The following is a 24,543-nucleotide window of genomic DNA, read 5'->3' on the forward strand; positions in this document are numbered from 1 at the left end:
ACACAAAAAGCTGCTGTGAGCATAACCTGATAAAAGCAAGAGTAAAAAGCACATAATTCTGTAGTAAAGAAAATATTTTACCTCAACAGCCATAATGATAATAGCAGCTTTCTTTTTGATGGTCGAGTTAGCAGGAAGATTTGTTAAGGAATGAACACCCATTCCAAGACTACTAATAGGCGGAAGGTCAAGCCAGTCAGGGTCTCTTATCCCGCCCATACAATCTTTTGCCATTGGATAGATTGTACCATTTCCATCTCTAAGAATAATAGGAGATTCCTACATTTGGGAAAAAAGTTGTATTGTTCAGTCTCCACAACTGATAAATACTAACTTCCACAAAAGGCCCACTTCTGCTGCCAAAAATGACCAACTGCTGGCCTAAAACTCTCCCTCACGCCCACGCCTCCCATCATTACGAGATCCCAAACTCCCTTCCTTCAGTGCCCAAAGTGTGCTTACCATAGTACATGCAATTAAAAGTACCTTTATTTACTCAGGATACACTAAAACTGTTGGCATATTTTTTCTCAGCCCTCCTGACAGACGCAACAGAACAAGACAGAACAAGGTACACAGTCTCAAGCTGTGCCAGGGAAGGTCTAGGCTGGATATTAGGAGGAAATTCTCCACAGAGAGAGTGATTGGCATTGGAATGGGCTGCCCAGGGAGGTGGTGGAGTCCTCATCCCTGGAGGTGTTCAAGCAAAGCCTGTCTGGGGCACTTAGTGCCATGGTCTAGTTGACTGGATAGGGCTGGGTGGGCTTGGACGTCTCTTTGAACCTGGCTGATTCTCTGCCTGCACAGTGTAATCAAGCTGTAGAATCAGCTAACAGAAGATACTTCACAAGGCATAGTAGAAAGAGTTGCCCAAAAATCTGACCTACCATTTTTGGTATCAAATACAGATATTATTTTTTTTTGGTTAACATTTTCAATTTCATTCTCAAGAGTGGATTTTCACCTGACCCAGTCCTGCAATATAGCTAGGTAACAAGTTTACACTACTCCATCAAGGATTATTTTCCTCTTTTTCACTTTTTATTCAAGGTAGATTTTGGATAAGGTTATTACAAGTGCCTAAGTGAATGAGATTGCTATTCCCTCTCCACCTTCAAAACGTGAATGGTAGCAGCAAGTCTTTTCCTAATCCATTTAAGAACTACTTCTTTGCCAGTCTTTGGAAAAGCCTGACAAAAAGATGTACCATCCCATCCATGGATGAATGCAGTGAGGTGAAATAAGTGAGCTACAAAACCACAAACCTGTCCAGCTGTAAAAATAGCAACACTCCTCTCATTCTGACCCAGGAATGCAATGCTGCTGGTAGGGAAATTATTTTCCTGCTCAGCCTTTCCTGTGGCAAGGTCAAATATGCAGTATCGAACCCAGTTGCCAGTTTTCAGAACAGCATGCACCCCTGCCAACACACAAAGGAAAAAGGCAATGTCTTTTACTGAGGGCATTCAGCAAGAGAATTCCTAACTGAAGCACTTTTAAGGAATTACTAACAGCAATGGAAACAACTGTTTATGGGTTTAAACTGCCAGAGAGGAAATTTAAACTGGATGCTAGGAAGAAGTTCTTCACAGTGAGGGTGGTGAGACACCGGCACAGGTTGCCCAGGGAGGTTGTGGAGCACAGAATCACCCAATGTGATCTTTGAAGATCACATTGGGTGATTCTGTGCTCCACAACCTCCCTGGAAGTGTTCAGAACTAGGCTGGATGAGGCCTTGAGTAACCTGTTCCAGTGGGAGGTGTCTCTGTCTATGGCAAAGGGTTGGAACTGGATGATCTTTGAGGTCCCTTCCAACCTAAACCATTTTATGATTCCATGTTAGACAGACAGTAGTTTTCCACTAGGAAGAGAGAGAGGTAATAAGGGATCCAACAGAATCCTACAGGGTAAGCCCTGCTTACCTTTGGAATCTACATTTACTGCTAGGATCTCTGTTTTTTCAGGAATACACAGCTTTTTAGGTGTCCTTTGAAAACAGTCAGGAACCTTTGGAGTTCCACCAGTTTTGACAACCTGCAAAGCACAGGTAAAATTGTGAGCTGCAGTAAGCACGCAGAGCAGGCAATTCAAAGGTCTGATTGTTTTCTCACTGTTTCACAAAGACATACCTGCAGTTCATCTATTCTGAGCAGCCTGCAGTCTTGGAGAAGAGAAGAAGGATCAGGGTCTGAATTAGAGCTGCTCTGACAGTTTGCACTAGTGGAGGTGCCTGGGAATTTCACAGCAACGTAAGCGCCATCCACTTTTAGCACCTACAAGCAGAACACAGCACACGTTTACCAAAAAGCTTGGAACAGAAACTCTTCAGGTTCATTTGCTTCAAAATAAACCAGACCTTTACCAGCAAAAGAGAACAGTTTACAGTAATCAGTGATCGAATTCTACATCTCTTGGTTATTATCCTTGCTGCTTTGCTATTACTGCAGTCTTAACCACTGGGGATTTCTTAATGACTGCATGGGCATCCTGAATCAGATCAAAGGTTCCTCCATTTCAACAGCCTCTGTCCATCTGGAACCAACACCAGCTGACTAGAGAGCTGCCACTGCCACTTCCCAGGTGAGATGGTTTGGGTGTACCTGCCCCCCCACACTTTAGAAGTACCCAACTAGTCTCAGCCAGCTCTGGGAATACAAATGAAGCTATTTATTTACAGCAGCACAATGCACAAGCAGATATTTACAGTATATGCACTCACAGACAGAAATAGACAAGGTAAAAGGTAATACAGAAGCACAACTCCCCTCCCAGAAACCTGAGTCCCCAGGAGGGGCTCCCAACCACCCCTGCACCTTCCCCCTGCCCCTCTCAACCTTACTCCAGTCCTAAGGAAGAAAAGAGCTTCAGCCAAGAGGTTCAGCAGCAAAAGTGAGTGGAAGGTGAGGTTAGGGAGCTGCAGCTCAGTCAAGAGCCCAAAGCAGAGTGCCACAAAATGGCGAGATTGTTATCTAATGTTTTAATTTCTTGTTCAGCAAGACTCTGAGGGGAGTAGACACCACCATTGTTTTCCTTTCACAGCCTATGATCTAGTTCTTTTCACCAAAACATTCTACCCTGCTTCAAACTAGCACACCAGGTTATCCTTCCAACTTTCACCTACTGGAAACAGCAGGACAACCTCATGCTTAACAGCGTGAGTTCAGTCTTTTCTCATTAACTTGTTCAATTACTTTTGGAAATAAACACTACTCTCTGGCCATGAGTTCCAAACAGTAGTTCACCACTCAAAAAAACATCCACACTTATCTTTCTTCTTCAAGTTCTCATATTATAAGACTCAGGAAATAACTTTTTTTTCTTTTCTGGCCCCATCTAAGACTCTTCAAAGCCTCTGTTGCAGAGTCCTGCTGCTCATTTCTCAAGATGAATGTTCATTATGGGGAAAAAACCCCAACCAAACAAAAAACCAACCAACCAAATGAGGAAAGTGTTAGTTTATGGGTCTATTACTTGTTCCTCAAATGATAAAGTTCTCCACCAAGTCCCTTAGGACTGAAGGATCCAGGCAAGTCTATCCAGGCATACCTTATCTACCTGTGTCCTTCTCTGTCCCTGAAGGAAAAGGAAATGTATTCAACTCCACACTGACACAGTCAGGTCTGAGAGTGTAAGCCTCTATAAAGAGTTGGTGCCATGCATGTGTAATCAGAACTGTCAAAGCAGGTTTCCTTTGCATGGAAATATCTTATGCTATCACCAAATAACAAAGCCCTTTCAGTTCCCTGTTAAGACCATCACTTTCTCAAAAGGAAAACAAAGCGGAGAGGGAAAGGGGCAGCAGCAAGGACAGCCACTATTTCAATGCTGAGCAGAAGCAAGATCTCTGTATGCTCTCAGGCTCCAACAAAATTAGATACAAGCAACTGTCAGCCTTGATTAGGCCCAAATTCCCCAACTGTTTCTATAGGGCAAGCATTTACATAGCAAGAAAGCCTCTCCAGTTTTCTGCAACACCAGAAGGTAACAACTTCTCAGGTTAAAAAGGACAATCATGCCAGATTCTTAGGTGGCTGAGGTCACTCATAGCAATGTATCAAAGATGTGATTTTTCCAAAGGTCATTCAGTAACCAAAAGCCCATGGAAGCTTTGGAGCTCAGTGGTGCACTTAGTAGAGGGGACTTAATGGTTGGCCCTGAAGATCAATTCTTCCAACCTGAAGAATTCTAGGAGTCAAAGATTAGCTGAAGATGTGTCTAGGTGAACTTTACAAGAGTATGAGGTCTTAATCCATGAAATCTCAAGAGCCCAAATCTGCCTGTTTCTGCAGTCTGAACCTCTACACACACTGAAAACAATGACATGTGGAACAGCCAGACTGTTTAGAGTTCAGGTCCTCTGTGCTTCATGGAGCTCAAACCAAGCTAAATGACAAAGATGCCTGTTCCCCAGCGAGCACTGCTGTTGTAGAGCTTGCAAAGAGTAACCCTTCTGCAGACAGATGCCTTCAGTCTTTTTTAGACAATCACACAAGTGATCCTGATTACAAACAGACCACCTAACAGGGCACAAGCTCTACTTCTGTCTTTAAACTGGGCACCACTAGGCAAAAAAACAAACATATATATGATTTGGGGCTGTTGGGTCCTATCTGAACTGCTACAAAACTGTACAAGGTAAAAAGTGAATGACTCTGCATCACTGGAAAAAGGACAGCTTGCTTTTTGAAGTAAAAAAGCAGCATCTTTGCCAGAAATGTTTGATCCAGAATAGACTCAGCACTATAGCTCTACTCAGGAGACAGCCTACTTAGCAGTTTTAGCACTTCAGTGAAAATATCAACATACAAAACTGAAGCTCTTCTATATTTATTAGTCACTCTTCTCCATGCAGCACACAGATACCTCTAACAAAAGCATGCAGAAATAGTAAAACAGCCTCTGCCCTGAAAACCTGAGGCCTTAAAGCAGAAGGGACACAGAAGGACAGCAGGGGCTTTCCCAAGGCTGGCATGAGAGTAAACTATGATTTCAGTGACTTTAATAGACCTCAAACCTTGTTCACAGGAACTGAAATGTTCCAGAGAATTAAGTTGCTCCATGCTCCCTTTTGTGGAAATGAGCTAAACATGACAAAGAAAATTCATTGTGAGCCTCTTCCTTTCAAAGATACTGCTTGAGGCAAATCTTTTACTCCAGCACAAGCAAACCCAAATAAAATCCAACTGTTTCCTGTTGGAGAGTTATTTCCAATCCTGCTAACTTTTTTTATCTTCTGTGAATCAAGCAGAAAGTAATTCAACCTCTTATCTTATGGAAAACTCTTAATGGCTTTCCTGTTGCTCCTACTTTTGAAAAGTATAGCAGAGAACTGTCCAGATAACCTAATCCCTCCTAATGCCACACAACACCACCAAAGAAGAAAGTATTTCCCTCTAAACTACTGCTAAGTCTGAGCAAAAGTTTAGAAGACAAAAACCATATGGTCCAGAGGAACAGGTTTTTTCTGGAGTAATAAATCAAGTCACTTTAAAAAGTCCCATTAATGAAGCATGACATTGCTAATCATAATCCATTTCTCTCCTCTCCTTGCCCACGAAGCACAAGATTCACCCAAACCTTCAAGAGAAGTGTATGCAAGAGTCAGTCACATCAGATGTAGCTTTCAGAGTCCACTGGACACTGGGATAAAACCACATCTGCTTTTCTTAATGCCATGGTTGAATTTCAAGTACCAGAATGTTAGCTGTAAAGATTATTCTCATTTTACTCACAACACATTCAGTCTATTATTATTTCTCCAAAACACAGTAGCAGTAAAAACACAACAGAATTTGCCTCTGTAAGAATCAAGTACCCCCAAAACTATGACTCTTTCAAACAGCTTAGCTAAAAGGAAAAGCTTTTTTCCCGCCCCCCCCCCCCACCTAATTTCTTCTCAAAGATGGTGAGATAGCGGATTTTAGACAAACCTTGCCAACAGGAACGTTCTTAACATCTTCCACAAACACAACTTCCCTCAGAGACCACTGCTCTTCGTTCACTTTCTCCTCCTCTTTAGGGGCAGGAGTAGATCGTCGTCGCTCTGGGGCAAAAAAGTTATTACTCAAAAAAGACTTGAAATATTTCACTGAAGCAACAAAAGACAACGTTCAGTGAACACCAAAATACACTCAGTAAACACCAAATGCAGTTTAAAATCCAAAGCAATATTACAGGCAGTGAAAAATTACACTTGAAAGAGTTGTAAAAGAGAAGAAATCATCAGCAGAAGACTGCACTAGTAAAACTGGTTAGTACTACAGATCTGAGCATATGAGATCCTCAGGCTCTGAACAAGGCCACTTGATTCCCTGGGAGAATGCTGCTTAAAACTGCAGCGTGCAAACAATTAGCAGAAACAGGAGCAGAGCTAAGATTGCTTCTAAACGATGGCATTTTAATTAACCCTTTGTAAATATGTTGGCTTAAATGGACAACAGATGCTTTACTTATGTGACTTGTAACGCAGCCTCTTTGTTTTCTAAGTACAACTTGTACTATAAACCTACTCCTGCTGCTTTTGCAGGCTCCTAAATAATGTCTGGTTTCAGATATTTCATGCAATAGATGATGAACTACTGCCTTAGGAACTGAAGTTCATCTTTGCAGGCAAGCTGTGCAAAGAACAGGTTCATCTTAAAAGGAATTTTCCAAACCAAGTTTAACTTCTGGGCTGCAAAGAAACTCACTATCACATTGCAATTCATCACAACGTTATCTTCAGAGCTCTTCTTGATGACCTCCTGAAATATGCTTTTAAGAACAGTTATGCTTGCTTAGATACACCTTACATCAAGTACTCATTGCTTATAACTACGTAAAGTCATTACAAAAACCTCTACACACATTGCACTTCAGACTGAACAACTCAAAAGGATTCTTAAGTGAGTACAAAATCTTTGTAGAAGTGCTTTTAATGAAGTCTACAACTATCTGAAGGGAAGTTGTGGAGAGGCTGCTGCTGGGCTCTGCTCACACATAACTGGAGACAGGACAAGGGGGAATGGCCTCAAGCTGAGGCTGGGGAGGGTTAGACTGGACATTAGGAAAAAGTCTTTCAATGGAGAGAGTGGTGAGGGACTGGAATGAGCTGCCCAGGGAGGTGGTGGAGTCACCCAGCCTGGATGTGTTTCAGGGTGGTTTGGATGTGGTGCTTAGGGCTATGGTTTAAGGTGAATCTTGTAGAGTAGGCTTCTAGGTCGGACTTGGTGATTCTGAGGGGCTTTGCCAAGCTGCATGGTGCTGTGCTTCTGTGAAAGCTGCTTAGCATCACAAATATTTTATGTTACTAGAACTACACATTACTTACTATATGGCATTGATGCACTGCTTGCTATTGAGGACGCATCACTACAAGTGGAAGCTGGGGATGGTGGAGGACCCATCTCAGTTTTCACTGGTTCCTGTTTGCTTTCAGGTCTAGAATAAAAGATGTTACTTAAGATGAGGAAAGACAAAGGTGAAATATTTTTTGTTTCAATGGACCAAGTGAGTGTGTTCCAACTATGCTCCTTTAATAATGATATTTTAATGAGGTAGTAGCCAGGTGGGGTTAGGCTCTTTTCCCAGGCTAGCAGCAATAGAACAAGGGACACAGTCTCAAGGTTGTGCCAGGGGAGGTACAGGCTGGATATCAGGAGGAAGTTGTTGGCAGAGAGAGTGATGGGCATTGGAATGGGCTGTCCAGGGAGGTGGTGGAGTTGCCATCCCTGGAGGTGATCAAGAAAAGCCTGGCTGGGGCACTTAGTGCCATGATCGAGTTGACTGGATAGGGCTGGGTGCTAGGTTGGACTGGATGAGCTGGGAGGTCTCGTCCAACCTGGCTGATTCTATGACTCCATACTTATGAGCTGCCATCCTGATTGAAGCATTTAAAAACACAATTGTCAAGTCTATTCGTTTCAAGCTATAGAGGGGCTGAAAGAAGGCCCTGGACACAGTTCCATAAACCACTTTCAGTTCAAAGACAAAATCTTGGAAACTTTAAGGAACACTGCAGCAAAGTCTTGATTTAATGTTCCTTCTGCAGGTCCATAGTGGTTTCCCACAAGCAAAGAGGCCATTCCTGCGGGGAGCACTTCTGCACATTCAGCAGAGTTTACACAAGGAAGTGAGAACCTCATCAAGGCAGCAGAAAGTACAAGCTTAACGAGAACCTGACTGTCCTCCTTCTCAACTTTTAATCAATCACCAGTCCAGTCAAACACTGGCATGTGTGTTCTCAGCACTTACTTGGCCTCAGTAGTTTTGCTAGCTTTCTCCATGCTTTTCAAGCTCTCGGGAGAGCGCAGCTGAAATCGACAGCTGTCATTCATGTTCCAAACAGACTCCATTAAGACACCCACTTTGGGAATTCCAGCACTGATTGAAAAAGCAACTGCTCCAGCATGATAGAGGGGGTTATTTCTTAAACACACCTGCAGACAGAAATATTCATGAGAACAATGGATTATACTGAGGGAAATGGTATGCAATGGTACAGGCATGCATTTCCTTGGTGACAGACCAGGTGAAGAGGAATGTCAGCATGGTGTACAGGCACTTTCCTAGGAATAAAGAGCCTGTTGCACAATTTGCAGATGAAAGCAACAACATCATGGAGATGATCAGAGGGCTGGAGCAGCTCTTCTATGAGGACAGACTACAGGAGTTGGGGCTCTTCAGCCTGAGTAAGGCTTCAAAGAAACCCTGGAGTAGTCTTCCAGTATCTGAAGGGGGCTTCAGGAAAGCTAGGGAAGGAGAGGATGAGGAGTAATGACAGGATGAAGAGCAATGGGTTTAAACTGGCAAAGGGGAGATTTAAACTAGATGTTAGGAAGAAGTTCCTTCTAAAGGAAATGAGTGAGAGATGCATTTAATAGTACTCTAAATCATGCTGTTACCCTCTCAAATGTAAGGCACTCAGCGTACTGAGAGATGGCTAAATACTGCTGAATACAAACCAACGGTTACAGAGCTCTGCTAAAACAAAATGTTTATGGTACACTGGGATTTCAGGAACTACTAAGGCAGCATCTTCTGCAAACTGGGCTGGAGCAGCTCTCCTACAAGGATAGGCTATGAGAGTTGGGGCTCCTCACCTTGGACAAGAGAAGGCTTCAAGGAGACCTTGGAGTGGCTTTTCAGTATCTGAAAGGGGCCCATAGGAGGGCTGGGGAGGGACTATTGACAAGCTCTTGTAATGACAGGATGAGGAGGAATGGGTTTGAACTGGCAGAGGGGAGACTGAAACTGGATGTTAGGAAAGGTTTCTTAACAGTGAGGGTGGTGAGACACTGGCACAGGTTGCAGCACCAGGCTGGATGAGGCCTTCAGCGACCTGTTCTAGTGGGAGGTGTCCCTGCCTATGGCAGGGGGTCAGAACTTATCTGTGAGGCCCTTTCCAACCTAAACCATTCTATGACTCTAACTTTAGCAGTGTAACTGCTTAATGTAAAGTATTTTGATGTTGAACCACAGAAGTAACAATTCAACTAATAACAAAGCTCATTGCAGAGATGATTAAGAGTGGAGTGGGAAGCAAAAGGCTCCCTGGGAAGAAGTTGTTTGGTCTCATACAAGTCCTCATATTAGTCACAAAGAGTCCTACACCTCTGTATCAGCTACCAACTCTTTTGGTAAATGCTTCAACCCAGAAGCCTCCCCTCCTGCACAAAGAAATCAAATCTAGACTCTAATATTGCAGGCACTGCCAGTGATTGCCAAATCATTTACAAATTAGTGATTTTTTGGCCACAACAACCCCAAGCATGCTACAGGACGGAGACAGAGTGGCTGTAGAGCAGCCAGGCAGAGAAGGAGCTGGGGGTGCTGGGACAGAGGAGCTGAACAGGAGCCAGCAGTGTGCCCAGGCGGACAGGAGAGCCAATGGCATCCTGGGCTGGCTCAGGAGCAGTGTGGGCAGCAGGACAAGGGAGGTTCTTCTGCCCCGGGGCTCAGCATTGCTCAGGCCACACCTTGAGTGCTGTGTCCAGTTCTGGGCTCCTCCATTGCAGAGAGATATTGAGGTACTGGAAGGTGTCCAGAGAAGGGCTATAAAGGTGGTGAGGTCTCTTCCAACCTGGTTGATTCTATGAGAGCCATGTGCTTTATTGGGAATTGCATTTCTAAACTTAACTTGCTCTCAAAATACAGACTTAGTACCTCAGCTGAAACACAAGTATTTTGTACCAGGACAGCTTATTCCTCCAAGTCTGAAGCAACAATCACACTTGTAAAACAGTAACAACACAAACAGGACACTTCACATCTACAGTCATAGAATTAAAAGACACTATTTGAATTCCCTAATAATTGATTCTGCTTTTGTGCATAACAAGGACAGAAGTCATTTGGTTTTGTTTGTGTGAAAATGCCAGAGGTGACAACAATTGCACTTGCCTGGGTTCCAACAGTTATGTTTGGCATAGAGGAGATACCAGCATTAGACTTGGGCTTTTTATTCTTCGCTCTGGCTTTTTCTAGCATTTTCTTCCTTTGGCTGAAAGGAACTACACCCCTGCAGAAAAACACACATTTGCATTCTTAAAAGACTATGAAATAAATGGGTTTCTTTTGTAACTTTGAACAGATTATTCCTTAAGGTAGTCATTCTGAAACATCTAAGTCTCTGTGCCACCACTCTCCTGACACCGTAGAAAGGACATCCATTTCTATATTCATCTCCACTACCCAAATTCATCTCAACTGGTCAATGTATTAAGAGGACAAGGAAAATGTTGCTTCCAAATGCTTTTTTCTTCTAGATTTAGACTGGGTACTAGGAAGAAATTCTTTACAGTGAGGGTGGTGAGACACTGCAACAGGCTGCCTAGGGAGGCTGTGGACGTTCCCTCCTTGGATTAAGCTGGATGAGGCCTCGAGAGAACTGGTCTAGTAGAAGGTGTCCCTGGCCATAGCATGAGAGTAGGAACCAGGTGATTGTCACAGTCCCTTCCAACCTAAACCATTCAATGAATCCTATAAACAAAGAAGGTTATTTCCTGATACTGCATAGTATTGATATATCTGAAAGCTAAAGCACTTACACAGACCTCCTAAAAGACTAACCTTAATCTCTTACTGATGTAACTGCATCCAATATCCTTAGGCATTACAGAAGAGAATAAAAATACTTCAAAAGCAGAATCTAAGCACAATTGCAGAGTTAAACTCAGAACAACTGCGGTTCTCAGAGACAAGGACACAAAGCAGCCATGCAGTGGATCTACACAAACCCACAGCATTCACTTACCACCAATACAAGTTGTTCTCTAGTTGAGCACAGGTATAAAGAGCACAACAATGTAAAGAAACAATTCGTTCTCCCTGAAGCTCCGAGTACGTCTGTGCAGTGTGCTCTAATTTAGAAGCCACAGAGCTTAAAGTTTCATCTACCCATGTAGCAACCTAAGGGAAGAATGATACGGTGAAGAGGGGAGGAGAAAGAAAAAAGCAAAGTTGCACCTTAATAAAGTGTGATACTGTGAAAAGAGGAGGAAAAAAAAACCAAAAAAATCAAAACAGGAACAAAAAAAAAATATTCTCTTTGGGGTTTTATCTCATACTACCTTTTCTTTCCCCAGAAAAGAGCACTTCAGGACCTTTTCCCTCCCTCTATTTCCAGTCCCCAACAAACATTTTAGAAAGCTAAACATATATATACATATAAAAAAAATCACTATATATACTAGAAATGCATATACTTTACCAGATCAGTTTTGCATTCACTTTTAACTAGGCAGAAAAGCTGATTTAGAAAACTTACTTTTCAGCACTGAAAGCTTTGATGTCCTTAATAAATATCTACTGAACATTAAAAGAAGTTTTCCTATTCCTAAAGCAGGTTCAGCTTCTGCTGAAACAGCAAAAAGCACTTCAGATAATCAGGTAAACCAGAGATCTTCTCACTCTTTCTGCCAGATTTCTTCTTCTCACTTTTTGCTTGTTTTGCTTTTCCACATCTTTTCCTCTATACAGTGTAATGAACCATCTAATTAAGTACCTTCTACCACTGATGAAGCTGAAGAATCAGCTTCCCTATAAAATACTGCAAGTCACTGGGAAGAATGAGCTCTGACAAATTCAGCTGGCAGCACACATCTCATACCTTGTTATTTTCAGTGGCAACAGTTGCTCTAATACTATTTGCAGAAAGAAGCACTATCTTTTCATTGCTTAATCCCAGGAACATGGCTCGTGGATGATGGAGTGAAGGATTCTTTGGAAACAGAAAGAAATATTTTAGATATTCAAGGCACATCAACAATTCCAAAGGTAAGCAATTAAAGATGTACAATACCTGTGCATTTCTGTAAGGCTCTGATTCACTCCACTTCCACTGGTAGAGTTCTCCTTTGCTGCTAACAGCCACGAGCTCAGAATATAGAGCTCCAATAGAAATAAACTTTGTTCCATCCTACAAACACAGAGACATGAAGTCTAAGACAGCAATATTCTAAATATTTACATCACTGCAAAAAGAAAAAAAATCAACTTGTAACTGAAGCTTTTTATCAGAGTTTCTGTGAATGCTGAACTTGGAAATAAATAATACATCCATCTGTCTCAAGCTCAGCATGCCCATGAGCATGCCCACAACCACACCAAACATCAGGGCTCCTGAGAGGCTAAGGGAAGAAAGAAATCAGTGCCATTTTCTGGAGTTTATCCGTAACACAGAAGGCAATTAACTTGGACAGTTTATTAAGAGCTTCCAGGACATTTCAAGAACACAACACGGCTCACAGAATGAAAGGTAGGAAGATGGAGCAAAGCTGGAGGTGGGGAGATTCAGATTGGATGTGAGGAGGAAGTTCTTGACTATTAGTGGTGAGAGCCTGGAATGGGTTGCCCAGGGAGGTGGTTGAGGGCCCATTCCTGGAAATGTTTAAGGCCAGGCTGGATGAGGCTCTGGACAGCCTGATCTAGGGTGGGGTGTCCCTGCCCATGGCAGGGAGGTTGGAACTGGCTGATCCTTGTGGTCCCTTCCAACCCTGACTGATTCTATGAAGGCCTCTTGATTTCTGACCTTTAAAGAAAAGTTTCCTCTCTAAAATGCTGGCTTTGGGAAATGCCCAGAAAAGCAACACTATCCCATCACTCCATTCCTAGGGATCTTCATGAAGACATCTTCCAGCTACCCAGGAAATCAATTATCAAAGTGACAGCCTTCTCAATCAAACCATTCTCATTCTCCACTTCTGTGATCTAAATGCTGCAGGATCCATGCTAGATATATCTGCACAAGGCCAAGGATGTGCAAACAACATGGCAGCTCTCTAAGCCAAGCCTCAAGGCTTCAGCTACAAATTCTGACCTGAACCCAGAGAAGATCATGCAAATTGATGACAAAATCTCAGCGTCTCTACAGCTGAAGAGAATATACTAAGTGACCTGAACAAAGCAAAGGCTCAGCCTGCACTTAATGCCAACTTAGAAGGAAAAAAACAAGCATACTTTGGCATACTCCAGAATGGCTCTGATACACATGGCATAATGTTGTTACATGGCAGTTTAAACTAATAGCACCACAGACCAAGATGTGTATCATTGGAAGAACTAATTCCTTGATTTGAATTGTTGAGCTAAGAAAATGCTCCACTTTGGTGGAGAAAACTCTGTACCTATGCAAGGTCTCAACGTCTCAGTTCAGGCAGTGGAATAAGCTGCCCAGGGAGGTGGAGTCATCCACCCTGGATGTGTTTGAGGGTCATGTGGATGTGGTGCTCAGGGCTATGGTTTAAGGTGAATCTTGTAGAGTAGGGTTCTAGGTTGGACTTGGTGATCCTGAGGGGCTTTGCCAGCCTGCATGCTGCTGTGATCTCAAATTGTGGGTGAAGTTGATGCATTTGGGAACACTGCTAGCTTTACAAAGGCTTCATCCCTCCCTGTCAGGTTGGTACTCTATCTCACAAAAACACAGGCTGACCAAATACTAAACATTAAAATAATGAAAAAAGAAGGTAAAGTATTCACAAAAGAACTGATCTTGTTGGCAGAGATTCCTCACATCCTTTCATCTCTCCCCTAGCTTCCTGTTTTTTCTATTAACATTTCAAGATCTCCTTTTCAATTTTGAAAAGAGAAAAAACCTCTCAATTGGCCTCTCCACTAAGCCATCACCCCCAAGACTCACCTTGAAGAATTTCTATTGGAAAACACAAGTGACAAAACTTCAGTGGGGCTACAGCAGGAAAGATGCAGAACAATTAACAGACATTCAGGTGAAGAACAGCATGAGAAGTTTAACTGCTTTGGGATAGAAGAAAGGCCTTTGTAGGAAGACATCTTCACATTTAACTGGAGGCCAGAGTTTATATGAGTGCATATGCAAACTGGCATCTTGGAGGAAGTTCAGTGTATTTAAATTAAATAAGCATGCAATTAGATATCACAACAGGTTCATTCCATGAAAGATGCCCAAGAAAGGCTGCAATAATTATCCCAGGGCAAGATCTACTGAGTCTGGAAACTAAAAACACCCATCCAGAAAAGAGCCAACACTGTAATTTAATAAGTAGGCTTCAGGGTGAGAAAAGAAGGGTTAACACTCTTGAAGAAGCAAAAACAACACAAAAAACCCACAAGGGTAATAATGGATATAGTAATTTAACCAAAACACAGAAAAGGAAACAAACAAGGTATGTTACCATCCCAAATTTAAGCTACATCTGTTCTTTGATGCTAAACCCCCTGAAATCTCTACCTAACCTAGATGATGCTCTTATTCTACCACGACAACAAAAGAAGAGGAACGAAAGCTGACAGCTTTCACTCATGCAGAAGTTCACTGTTACTTGTTACTGGCTGAAAAAAAAATAAATCACACTCAAGACATAAAAGATCTGCTTGGGAAAGTTAAAGATTAGACAAACATTCTTCTAAGTATCCTAATTTCTCAGTTTGATGCCCAAATGAAGATCACTGCAGGTAAAGGTGAGCTACTCTAAGCAGAAGGAAGCCTCTAAATTCACCTCCTTCTTCAATTTATGTTCTATTTATATTTAGTCTGAAAGGAAAAACAGAGACATACAAGTGTGATGTATCAAAAGAGCAATCTCTGGTCTAATAAAAATAATCACATCCATTTTCAGGAAGTTTTTTGGTTTCTTTGGTAGGTTTGGTCTTGTTTTGGGTTTGTTGTTTTTTTTTAAAGTCATTAGTCAAGAAAATTACTACTGTAGTTAGCAGCCAATAGCTGGTGTTCCTGTCATTCTTACATCTGATGTAGGAATTACCTTGCCTTGGAAACAGAATCAAGATTACAAAGGAAGCCAGCTAATCAAAGCCAAAGGGATCCTGAGGGAGCAACCAATACTTATTTAAGTTATTGGTCAACTCAAAAGACATCTGTGAATACATGTCACCATTGCTGCTTAAAAACCTGATCCATTCCAATTCAAAAGTAGTCTCTGAGAATAATAATTCTAACTAAAAAATATTTCCTCAACAAAATAGTTGAGATTTTTTTCATTAATTCCCCATTGCCTATCAAGTGTTTTGAGCATCTACATGAAAACCAAAAGAGAAGAGACCTCAGCTTAATATGAACTACAGCAATGCCTTCAAAACAGGGAGAAGAACAAGTAACAACAGAAGTGCAGCTGTAAGGGTTTAATTAGTTAGGAAAATAATAATTAAGTGCATCACAAATAATCTGCTTTATTACAGTATCTCACATAAACTAAACTGTGATATTGAAAAAGCAAACACAGAGTCTTTAGTTGGAAAAACTAAACAGATCTATTGTACAGCATGCAAAAAAACCCAAATCAGTACCTTATCTGGCCACCACTGCAAGTCTTCTCCTAAGGAAACAGGACTCTGAACAGGTGTATTCTTCTTGTCCAGGTTTGGCTCCCCTTCCTTACTTGTAGAGCCTCTTTCGTTATCAAATGAGGCTCCATCAAGCCACCTTCGTTCACGCAAACGTAAAACGGACTCACGTTCACGCAACAGCTCAGAGTCTCTCTCTAAGGGAAGAAGGAGAACTGGTATGCAATTGGGTCACACCAGTGGGATAAAAGTAAGCCACTCTCTAGTAAAGACCCTTCAGGATGCAACTAACAGCAGTTAAATCTACTCACAAAGATTAAAAGTAAACTCCTGACATGCAACATTCAATATATTAGCCCTTTCAAAGCACACGTACTTCAAGAATTGCTAAACACCTAAATAAGCTACAAATAAAGAGGTTTTACACTTTGGTACACTTTAAAAATGCTAAAACATTGACACATCAGGAGGCCAAATACATTTAACATTGCAGTTCACAGTTTTAGACTACAAGTAGAGTTTTCTAGCATTGTTTTATCAATGTAGTAACAACCACAAAATAAAACTAAGTCTGCGTAGTCTGTTAGTTGTCTTTATGCAAACCAAAAGAGAGCATTTATTAGAGAGTTTCATAACAGCTTCCCAAAAACAAACCCCAAAAAACAAAGAGAGTTTGAAAATGTTAAAGAAAGCAAGCACTAAAAAAAAAGCTCTTACATACATGTTTGATAATCCAACCCCTTTTATTTAAAGCAATATTCCATAGGTTGGGATTTAATAAGTTAAAATGTATCTGTCTGGAGTAGATCAAATGAAAATTTTTGTGTTTTTAAAAAGGATCCTTTTAGGAAAATATTCCTTACCAAAATGCTTCCCCTCCAATTGGCCTACAAACTGTCTAAAGCCAGTACACTTTGCAGTTCACTCATGCAGCTAAATTATTTAGATCAAGTAATCAAGCTAACGTTTCCAAGAGTCAACTGCACATGGAAAATAAGGATTATAAAATTCTTAGTAACATCCTATATAGAATAACCTTAGGAAAGGGAGGGGGAAAAAAAGGAGGCATTTAGAAGGAGTTATGTCAAATGCTGAATATTCATACATGCACGTAATGCATTCAACCTACTTAGTACTTTATGCTCACAAAAATCAACGGGAACTACATGTATGAGATGACCACATTATTATATCATAGGTTCAACAAATTATGCCAAGTCTTGAGTTTTGTGCTGGATTAGAAAAATGGGGAAATACATTTAGAAGGCAAAGATGACAGCTTGTCTTACAGATAAAGTCCAGAACTGTATGTATTTCTAGCAAGCATCATGCTGACCCCTGACTAACAGTTTTGTAACACAAACTTCTGTGTTCAGCAGTTAATTAAATATAGTAATGAAAGGCAACAAACTGGACTAAACAACCACTCACAGCGGAGGTTGGATTAACAGTTTGGAAAATACTCTATGCATTTGGGCAACAGCTTCAAAAAGAGAGGAGTTTGCTGCATGGTCTGTTATAGATCTTTTAAGTGGAATTAAAAACAACCAACCAAAAAGCAAAAATGCCTTAACACTGTTCCAGGAGTTTTTTCCTTCAGCTGCTAACAGTGATCCTTATCCAACTATAAAAATGCTTCATTAAAAAAAAATAAAGAGTTTTTTCTCCCTCCTGAGCATCTAAAGTTCCTTGTTCCATAAAGGTAACCTCTGTCACAGAGCAATTAAGGAATTGTGAAGAACAGCGAACAAAGAGCAACTCAAAAGAAAGGAAAAAGAAATGTTAAGAATGCTGCATGTCATCAACTACTCATTTTTGAGCTACATTAAACAGCTGCGGTTCAGTTTCTGCATTAGTACTCATACTACAGTCTACTTGAGCATGCAAAAATGTTGTAACACCTTGCAGCACTAATGACCAACAATTAAGACTTCGAATATATTGCTAGGAAGGTTCTTGCAGAACTTACCTGCTAACATTCAGATTTCATTAGTAATTTTGATAAGCGAGTAGCAGTTTACTTGTCCACTCTGTATTTGACAACACATCACAGTCTACTTTGGCATTAAATCAGACTCTAAACCACCAGTGTGTACTATCACTAGCTTTTTTTTTTCCCCAGCAAACTACTTATTACAAAGAAAAAAGGTGCAAAATTACCTCTGGATGAGCCTAGCCTGGAAAGTGATGAGCGCCGAAAGGATGGATAACCAAAGTAACTAATATCTTCTGAAAACATAGCATCAGCATCAATAATGACACTTGGGTGAGCAGAATGTATGTCAGCATCCAGAAGAGACATAAGATCCTCTATAAGAGGAGACAAGGGTCTTAAGTGAATAATCAGCTACTTAAAACATCAGCTAGAGAGACCATCAACCAAACAAATATCAACAGACAAAAAAAATCCTAGCTGTTAATCGAATTTCTGCTCTTCAGATTCACCAGTGCAAACTCATGTGTCTCCTATGCAACCACATTTGCAATCAAGCTTGGCAGCCTGGTGAACAAAACCAGTTTCCCTACAAGAACTGCTCTGTCACTTCTCTAGCCACCTTTCCCAAACGAACGAGGCTTGCCCCAAAGACATTTTTCTGTCGCCCAGAAATTCAAGCTTTAGCCTATCACTTGAAAGAGCAAAGCACTAGGGTAAGACAGGTACACACACAGACATGTGCACACACACTCATGCACGTAGCACACAGCTCCAAAGCTGAGCTAAAGTCAAGGAGGGCAGAATAACTGGTAAAAGTGGGGGGACCTTCACAGAGCCATGGCTTTGATGCTACTCACAAACCATTTCTTCCACAGAATGAGGTGCTTGTTTAATACAAAGGCTAGCTTGCAGCTCTCAGTACAAAGCTTGAAATGGTAGCTACGTTAAGAGCAACTCCAGGTAGCTGGAAAAAGCAGCACTGCACCAGTGGTTAATACCACGTGGTTACAAAAATAACAACCGAAACCAAACCTGACCTTACAGACTCTGACTTCCCTAGCTTCTATCTCACAAAACCTGAGTTTCTCTGAAGTACTGCTCATCAGTCAAACAGAAAACCATTTTCTTCTGCAGCTTCTATCCACACACAAAATTTACCCCTGTAAATTCATGTGATTTATTAAGTCAACAACTAAACCTGAGCATCGTCTTGGTGCCGCAGGAAGGACAATCCTACCTCCCTACTACAACCCTGGGGCAGGGGCCTCCTTCATGCAAAGTGGGATTTCTAAAGCTACAACTAGTGCATTTGCCTGGCTTGAAACAGTACTTCCCAAGGTACAGAAGTAAGGTGGGAAATACTCTTCAGACTGATTGCATTGGGTAGTCAAATAGATGCTTGCAGTGCTTCACCACACACAGCAAAGACAAAGGAGACAGTTCTGTCCCTTGCAGGCTTTCAAAGCAAATGTTACTTAGGAAAAAAAGAATCCAACTAAATAACTAACTAAATAAAATCCTTAAACTAGATTTCAGGTAACCCATATAGGCATATAAACCTCACCACCATGCAAGGGAATGGCAGGATAGCTCCTTCTGACAGCAGGACAACCTAATCTGCTCAAACATGACCCGCACAGTCCCTTCAGGAAACACAGGAGGACATATAATGTCATCACATCCAGTTCTTAGCCTCTACCTCTCATTGCAAGTACAAAAAAATCCCCAAAACATGGCTAGAAATCAATGTTTGAAGTTAAATAAGAGCATTAACAGCAAAAAAAGAGAAGGTATGCAGAAACTGAAAAGGAACCAAAGGCCACACTTAACATTAGGTTTAATTCACTTAACTGTTCCACTTAGCAATATTAAAGCACTACGAGACTCTCACACCCCTGCACATTAGAACAGTCACTCTTGAATTTCTGAACTTTGTCCAGGCAATGTAAAGACATAGCAACTACTAGCAGCTGTCCCCAGGAAAAGAGCACTGTGGACAGCAAAGCAAAGAGGAGCTGCATGAAATCAGTAAGCCACTCAAGCGCAGCCTGTGCTTCTACAAGCACACCAGTTGAGACTCAATGGTTCATGCAGGACCTTTTAGGAAGTCATCCTTGGCAGTCTGTTTGGAAATCATAGAATCAGAGAATTGTCAGAGCTGGAAAGGACCTCGAGGATCATCGAGTTCCAGCACCTCTGCCATGGGTAGTGACGTCTCACACTAGATCAGGTTGCGCAGAGCCACATCCAGCCTGGCCTTAAAATCATCCAGGGATGGGGCTTTTACCACCTTCCTGGGCAACCTGTTCCACTGTCTCACCACCTTCAGGGTGAAATCCTTGTATAAAAACTTGCATTTGGTAACAGGCTGTGTCTTACCAAAACATTTCAGATGAGCCAAGAGTGGCCTTACCTTGCCTGCAACATTATCTGGTTTCCACTAACTTTCTGCAACGAGAAAGCTGCAGCACACCTCACCTTACAAATGTCAGCTTCCAAGCAACATAGAATGGTTCAGGTTGGAAGGGACCTCAAAGCTTATGCAGTTCCAACCCCTTGCCATAGGCAGGGACACCTCCCACTAAAACAGCTCACTCAAGGCCTCATCCAGCCTGGCCTTAAGGTCTGGAAACACAGCAGTGACTGTTTTATCTCTCAGTATTGACATGCTGCTCCTCTTCCCACACCCACCACAACTATCTCTTCCTAGGTAAGCCCCAGCATCCCTACAGTCTTGTTGTTTCCTTCTTTTTTCTTTCAGTCACTACTCAGCCAAAAAGAGGAGCAAACTGAAAAAAAAATGTTGATCCCTTATAAGGAACAGGATTGGCCAGTACAAAAAAGCACTTTGTTGAAAATGGACAATATGTTGAGAGGTTTTTAAGGCAGATTAAGGCAGAAATCTGTTTAACAGAAACTACAGGTTAATTGGTGACACACATACCCTTTCCACTGTGTTAGGCACCTTGAGTTTAGCTGTGTTTCCAATCAGGAAAACAAAAACTCAAGCCATCAGGCCTAAGAACCAAAACTTGGAAATCTTGGAAAATCTGGTTTTGGCTAAATGTGCATTAAGATGAGTGAGAATATGAAACTTTTTCTTACTCTTTCATTTCAACTTCAAATCAGATTTTAATTTTCTTAGAGTACTTCTTCAAGAAATCCTCCTTCTTCCATTCTCTATACCAGCAAATAAAGTGCTGAGACCAGCAGGGATAAGAGCTAAATCTACTCCTATTCAAACACAACTGGATTTTTTTTAGTGCTGTCAAAACAGATACTGTAAGGCTACATGCAGTTCAATGATTGAAAGGAGAAACCCTTCTCTGTGACTATTTTCCTGCTCTTGCCACCTATTTAGGTAACAAAGTACCTATGGTTCGCTAGTAAGTATCACTGACAAGTGGAAAGAAAAGGATATTGAGCGTACAAAAATAACACAACACACAAATAAAGAAAACCAACCAAACAGAAAGTTTCAGTAGGCACACAAGCATCAATTTGAGGACTGAGAAAAAATGTGTTTTCAGCAGCTCCATGCATAGCATTACCACTGGATTCATTAACTGAAGGCATTGTCTAGATAGATTCCAATCTCAAGTCAGGCTCACATGAAACCTTTTCCCTTAAGGGGGCAATCCTAAGTTCTTTCCCTTCTTCTCAGCTGCATATTTTTATCAAATATTCAAGCATTCAACGTCTTCAGTATTTCCTCCTCTTTCAAGTTTGGATTGCATTGGCAAAACTGTGGCAGTGAAGGGAGAGAAATATGTATTTTGGTTTCCTAGGAAACCAGACTCAAACAGAACTTCAGAACTCACTTCTTGATAAGATACACTGCAGAAAATTACCCAGCTTGAAGTTCTCCTTAAAAAACACAAACCACCTCCAAACAATGAAGAAAACCAAACCACACCAACAAAACCACAGGAAAAACCATACAGCTAATTGTTTTCCCCAAAGGCAAGCCACTGAACTGATCCCACACTATGCTCCACTTCCAACCTCCCCACACTGAAAACCAATACAACAAGCACAGCTGCAAAACCAGTCTGGCCCTACTCTCACCTTTAAATAAATTAAAAAGAAAACAGAAATTAAACAAGCTCATCTCAATTCCACGATCCAGAGTATTCTGGATGCTGCCAAACCTGCCCTTCACAAGTCCCACTAACATGATCCAACTGTATCATGCAGAAGATGCTGAGCAACATGCACACATCTGAACTACACAAACAACAAAATAGTTCACCTTCTGCAGAATCTCTATACAGCAGACTTATAGAACACAAAGCCCAGAAGCAGCCCCTGATAAAACTTGCTATGAAAATCAACCTAAAAAAAAATGAGCAAGAAACCTTCCAAATCTTTTCTGTGCTAAATGATCTTGTTCTAGTTAGTTTTAGTTTGGTTATTTCCCTTATGTACTTGTGTTTCAAGCAAACCCATGTTGTTCTATCATAAAAGAACCAAGACTAGAGAAGTCAAAATCAAAGCAGTAAGGGTCCAAGAGACAATGAAGGTCATATGTACAGAGAGGTAAAGTTCTGCTCTTCACTGAAGACATTCTGAAGAACTCAAAAAGAACTAAGACAAAGGTTTTGTTATCTTAGAAAAATCCTCAGATGCCTAACCCTTACAGTACTAACTGGAATGAGCACAACTGATACATCAATGAAATTATGATGTGTTAAACAAGACTTTATTAATTCACAGTGATTGGAAAGCACACTCTCTTTTTTAACTACTAGTTTCTAATTTTTAAAACCAAGTGTAAACTACTCTTTGTGTTAAAAAAAACAACTTTGCTTTCTTGAGAAGCTTAAAGGAGTAATCCTTCAATTTAAGGGTCACAAAGCAGCAGACATGCAGAAGGGATAAAGTAAAAAATTAGCTTGTGCTTTTAATCAAAATGCAACAGCCACCTAGGTCCTGAGGCAAAAGCCCTTTTTTTGGTGCTTGAAAAGGAACAAAATGTAAAACCTTTAATGCTTAAATTTTACATAATTTATATTTTAAAAAAAAAGGTTCTTTATCTTTCAGGAAAACTTACAAACCCCTGAAAATTCACAGCATTTAGTAACTATCACTTCTCTACAGTTTTCTTTAATGAATTTTGAGGCTACAGTTCCGTAAGAGCATCCAGGGGTGAGACAGGTGAAAGCAAGAGGGGTGCAAAGTTTCTAGAGGAAAAGACTTCAAGAAAGAGTCTACCTAGTTCTGAAGGGCAAAATGTTGCTATCCTTTCAGAGACATATGTGCAAGTTTCTCTGACCACCAGGTCTTCCTAAAAACAAGCCTGCATGTGACACAAGGAAGGACTGCTATTTTGTACTATTTAATGTACCCACAGCACTGACTGGAGCTCAGCAAGACTTCTCCTACTGTTTTGATCACATTCAGATATCAAATTGATTTCTGTGCAACTAATCTATTTTTGCATACAAAAGTGAACTACAGTAAGACAGAGAAGGCAGAGCACAGTCTAAAATTACAAATTACATCTGTGGAGGTAATACATCAAATGTCAATCCCACCTCTTTTCCCATAAGAACTGGGGAAAAGTTAGCCAAATTTCTCCATGGGGAAATAAAATGGAAGGTTGCAATACTTTGTAAGAGAGATAAGTCTAACCAGCATAGAAGCTTTAAAAATTGAGCCAAGAACAAAATTGTTTCCTGGACAGCTAATGAAGATAGTCAGATTCTGCATGCTGCTTTACCTCCAATAGAAAAGACTCTCAGACTGCAGTGAGGCACTTTCAAATAGAAGTCATCAGTCCCTATGAACTGATCCATACCATCTCAAGAGGTACTAAGAAAACAGTTAATGCCATAGGAAGCTGGTTAGTATGGTTAAAAGCCTACTTCTACTGTCAATAATCAGTAACAGCGATTTATCTTCTGAAGGCCAGATCTGAGAGAATGCATTCAGGTACACTTAAGAGTAAGAACTCCTGCTTTGAGGACTTGAAAAGAGTCAGGAGAATTTAATTCCTCCAGTGCATCTGTCTAATGCTACTAAAGCTGTTCACTGCAAAAAACAAGACTCAAATGAAAGATTTTTTGCCCTTCTCATCTGGGGATTCCTAATTCTACAGCAAAATACAGAAGCTTGCAGATGCAACTAAAACCAGAAGAGGAAAGATGAAATACAAACCTTTGCTACAGAACAAAAAAAGCCCCCAGCAAACAACCAACCCACCCAACCCCAATTCTGTCTAATCCCATGACTGATAAGATAAAGATGGAGGAAGCCCATGAACCTTTCTGGTGAACCAGATGAGCAGAAAAAAAACCCCAACAACCCCCCCCCATTCATTAGAAAAACATCAAGAAGTCATTTTGACACAGAGAAAGGAAAGCTACTATGTAGTCAGAGTTTAGATGGGCTCTTTTCATGCAGTGCACCCACCTAGACATCAGATTTGGCTGCTAGGTTTTTAAATGTGTTTACTCAGCAAGAAAAGAGAACCTGAATTATTTAGCAAATGCAAAAGAAGATTCACAGTCTTTAGAGAAAAGACAATTGTATGGGAGTGTCAACACTTGAAAAAACAAGCGGACTTGAACGACAGCATTTTATCAGTACTGGCAGAATGCTACAGCACTCATGAGGGGAATCTGCCAGGAAGAGTAATTTCTCTATCTAACTGCAACGACTGTAAGCTGTTTTGCTCTCATTTGAGGCATTTTGATTTAAAAAAAAGCTGTCTCACTTCTGCTCTACAAACTGCTGTACCCTAAGAATATGTTAGTAGTAAGGACCACGCAAGCCACTAGAAAGCTTTAGAATCAGCTTTAAGGAGCAAGCCACACAGCAGTCTCAGCATCTCATTGAGCAGCAAAACA

At 41.1% G+C, this 24,543-nt stretch overlaps 1 protein-coding gene across 8 annotated transcripts in view; it reads right to left on the reverse strand.

Annotated features, from left to right (window-relative positions):
* The window catches only part of UBR5 (ubiquitin protein ligase E3 component n-recognin 5), an 88,170-nt gene that overhangs the window by 39,004 nt on the left and 24,623 nt on the right, over positions 1-24,543 (reverse strand). For 6 of the 8 annotated variants that reach the window (XM_064154056.1, XM_064154052.1, XM_064154054.1 and 3 more), the window contains 13 exons: positions 17,917-18,066; positions 15,760-15,971; positions 12,281-12,397; positions 12,089-12,199; positions 11,234-11,388; positions 10,381-10,498; positions 8,233-8,417; positions 7,310-7,419; positions 5,931-6,043; positions 2,130-2,273; positions 1,923-2,034; positions 1,266-1,420; positions 82-279 (listed from right to left, as the gene is read on the reverse strand). In XM_064154056.1, coding sequence (XP_064010126.1) covers positions 82-279; positions 1,266-1,420; positions 1,923-2,034; positions 2,130-2,273; positions 5,931-6,043; positions 7,310-7,419; positions 8,233-8,417; positions 10,381-10,498; positions 11,234-11,388; positions 12,089-12,199; positions 12,281-12,397; positions 15,760-15,971; positions 17,917-18,066 — 1,880 coding nt within the window. The remainder of the gene's footprint in view (positions 1-81; positions 280-1,265; positions 1,421-1,922; positions 2,035-2,129; positions 2,274-5,930; positions 6,044-7,309; positions 7,420-8,232; positions 8,418-10,380; positions 10,499-11,233; positions 11,389-12,088; positions 12,200-12,280; positions 12,398-15,759; positions 15,972-17,916; positions 18,067-24,543) is intronic. The other 2 variants (XM_064154055.1, XM_064154051.1) reach the window with 1 other exon arrangement.

This window comes from Pogoniulus pusillus, chromosome 14 (assembly GCF_015220805.1).
Source record: "Pogoniulus pusillus isolate bPogPus1 chromosome 14, bPogPus1.pri, whole genome shotgun sequence".
Lineage (NCBI taxonomy): Eukaryota > Metazoa > Chordata > Aves > Piciformes > Lybiidae > Pogoniulus > Pogoniulus pusillus.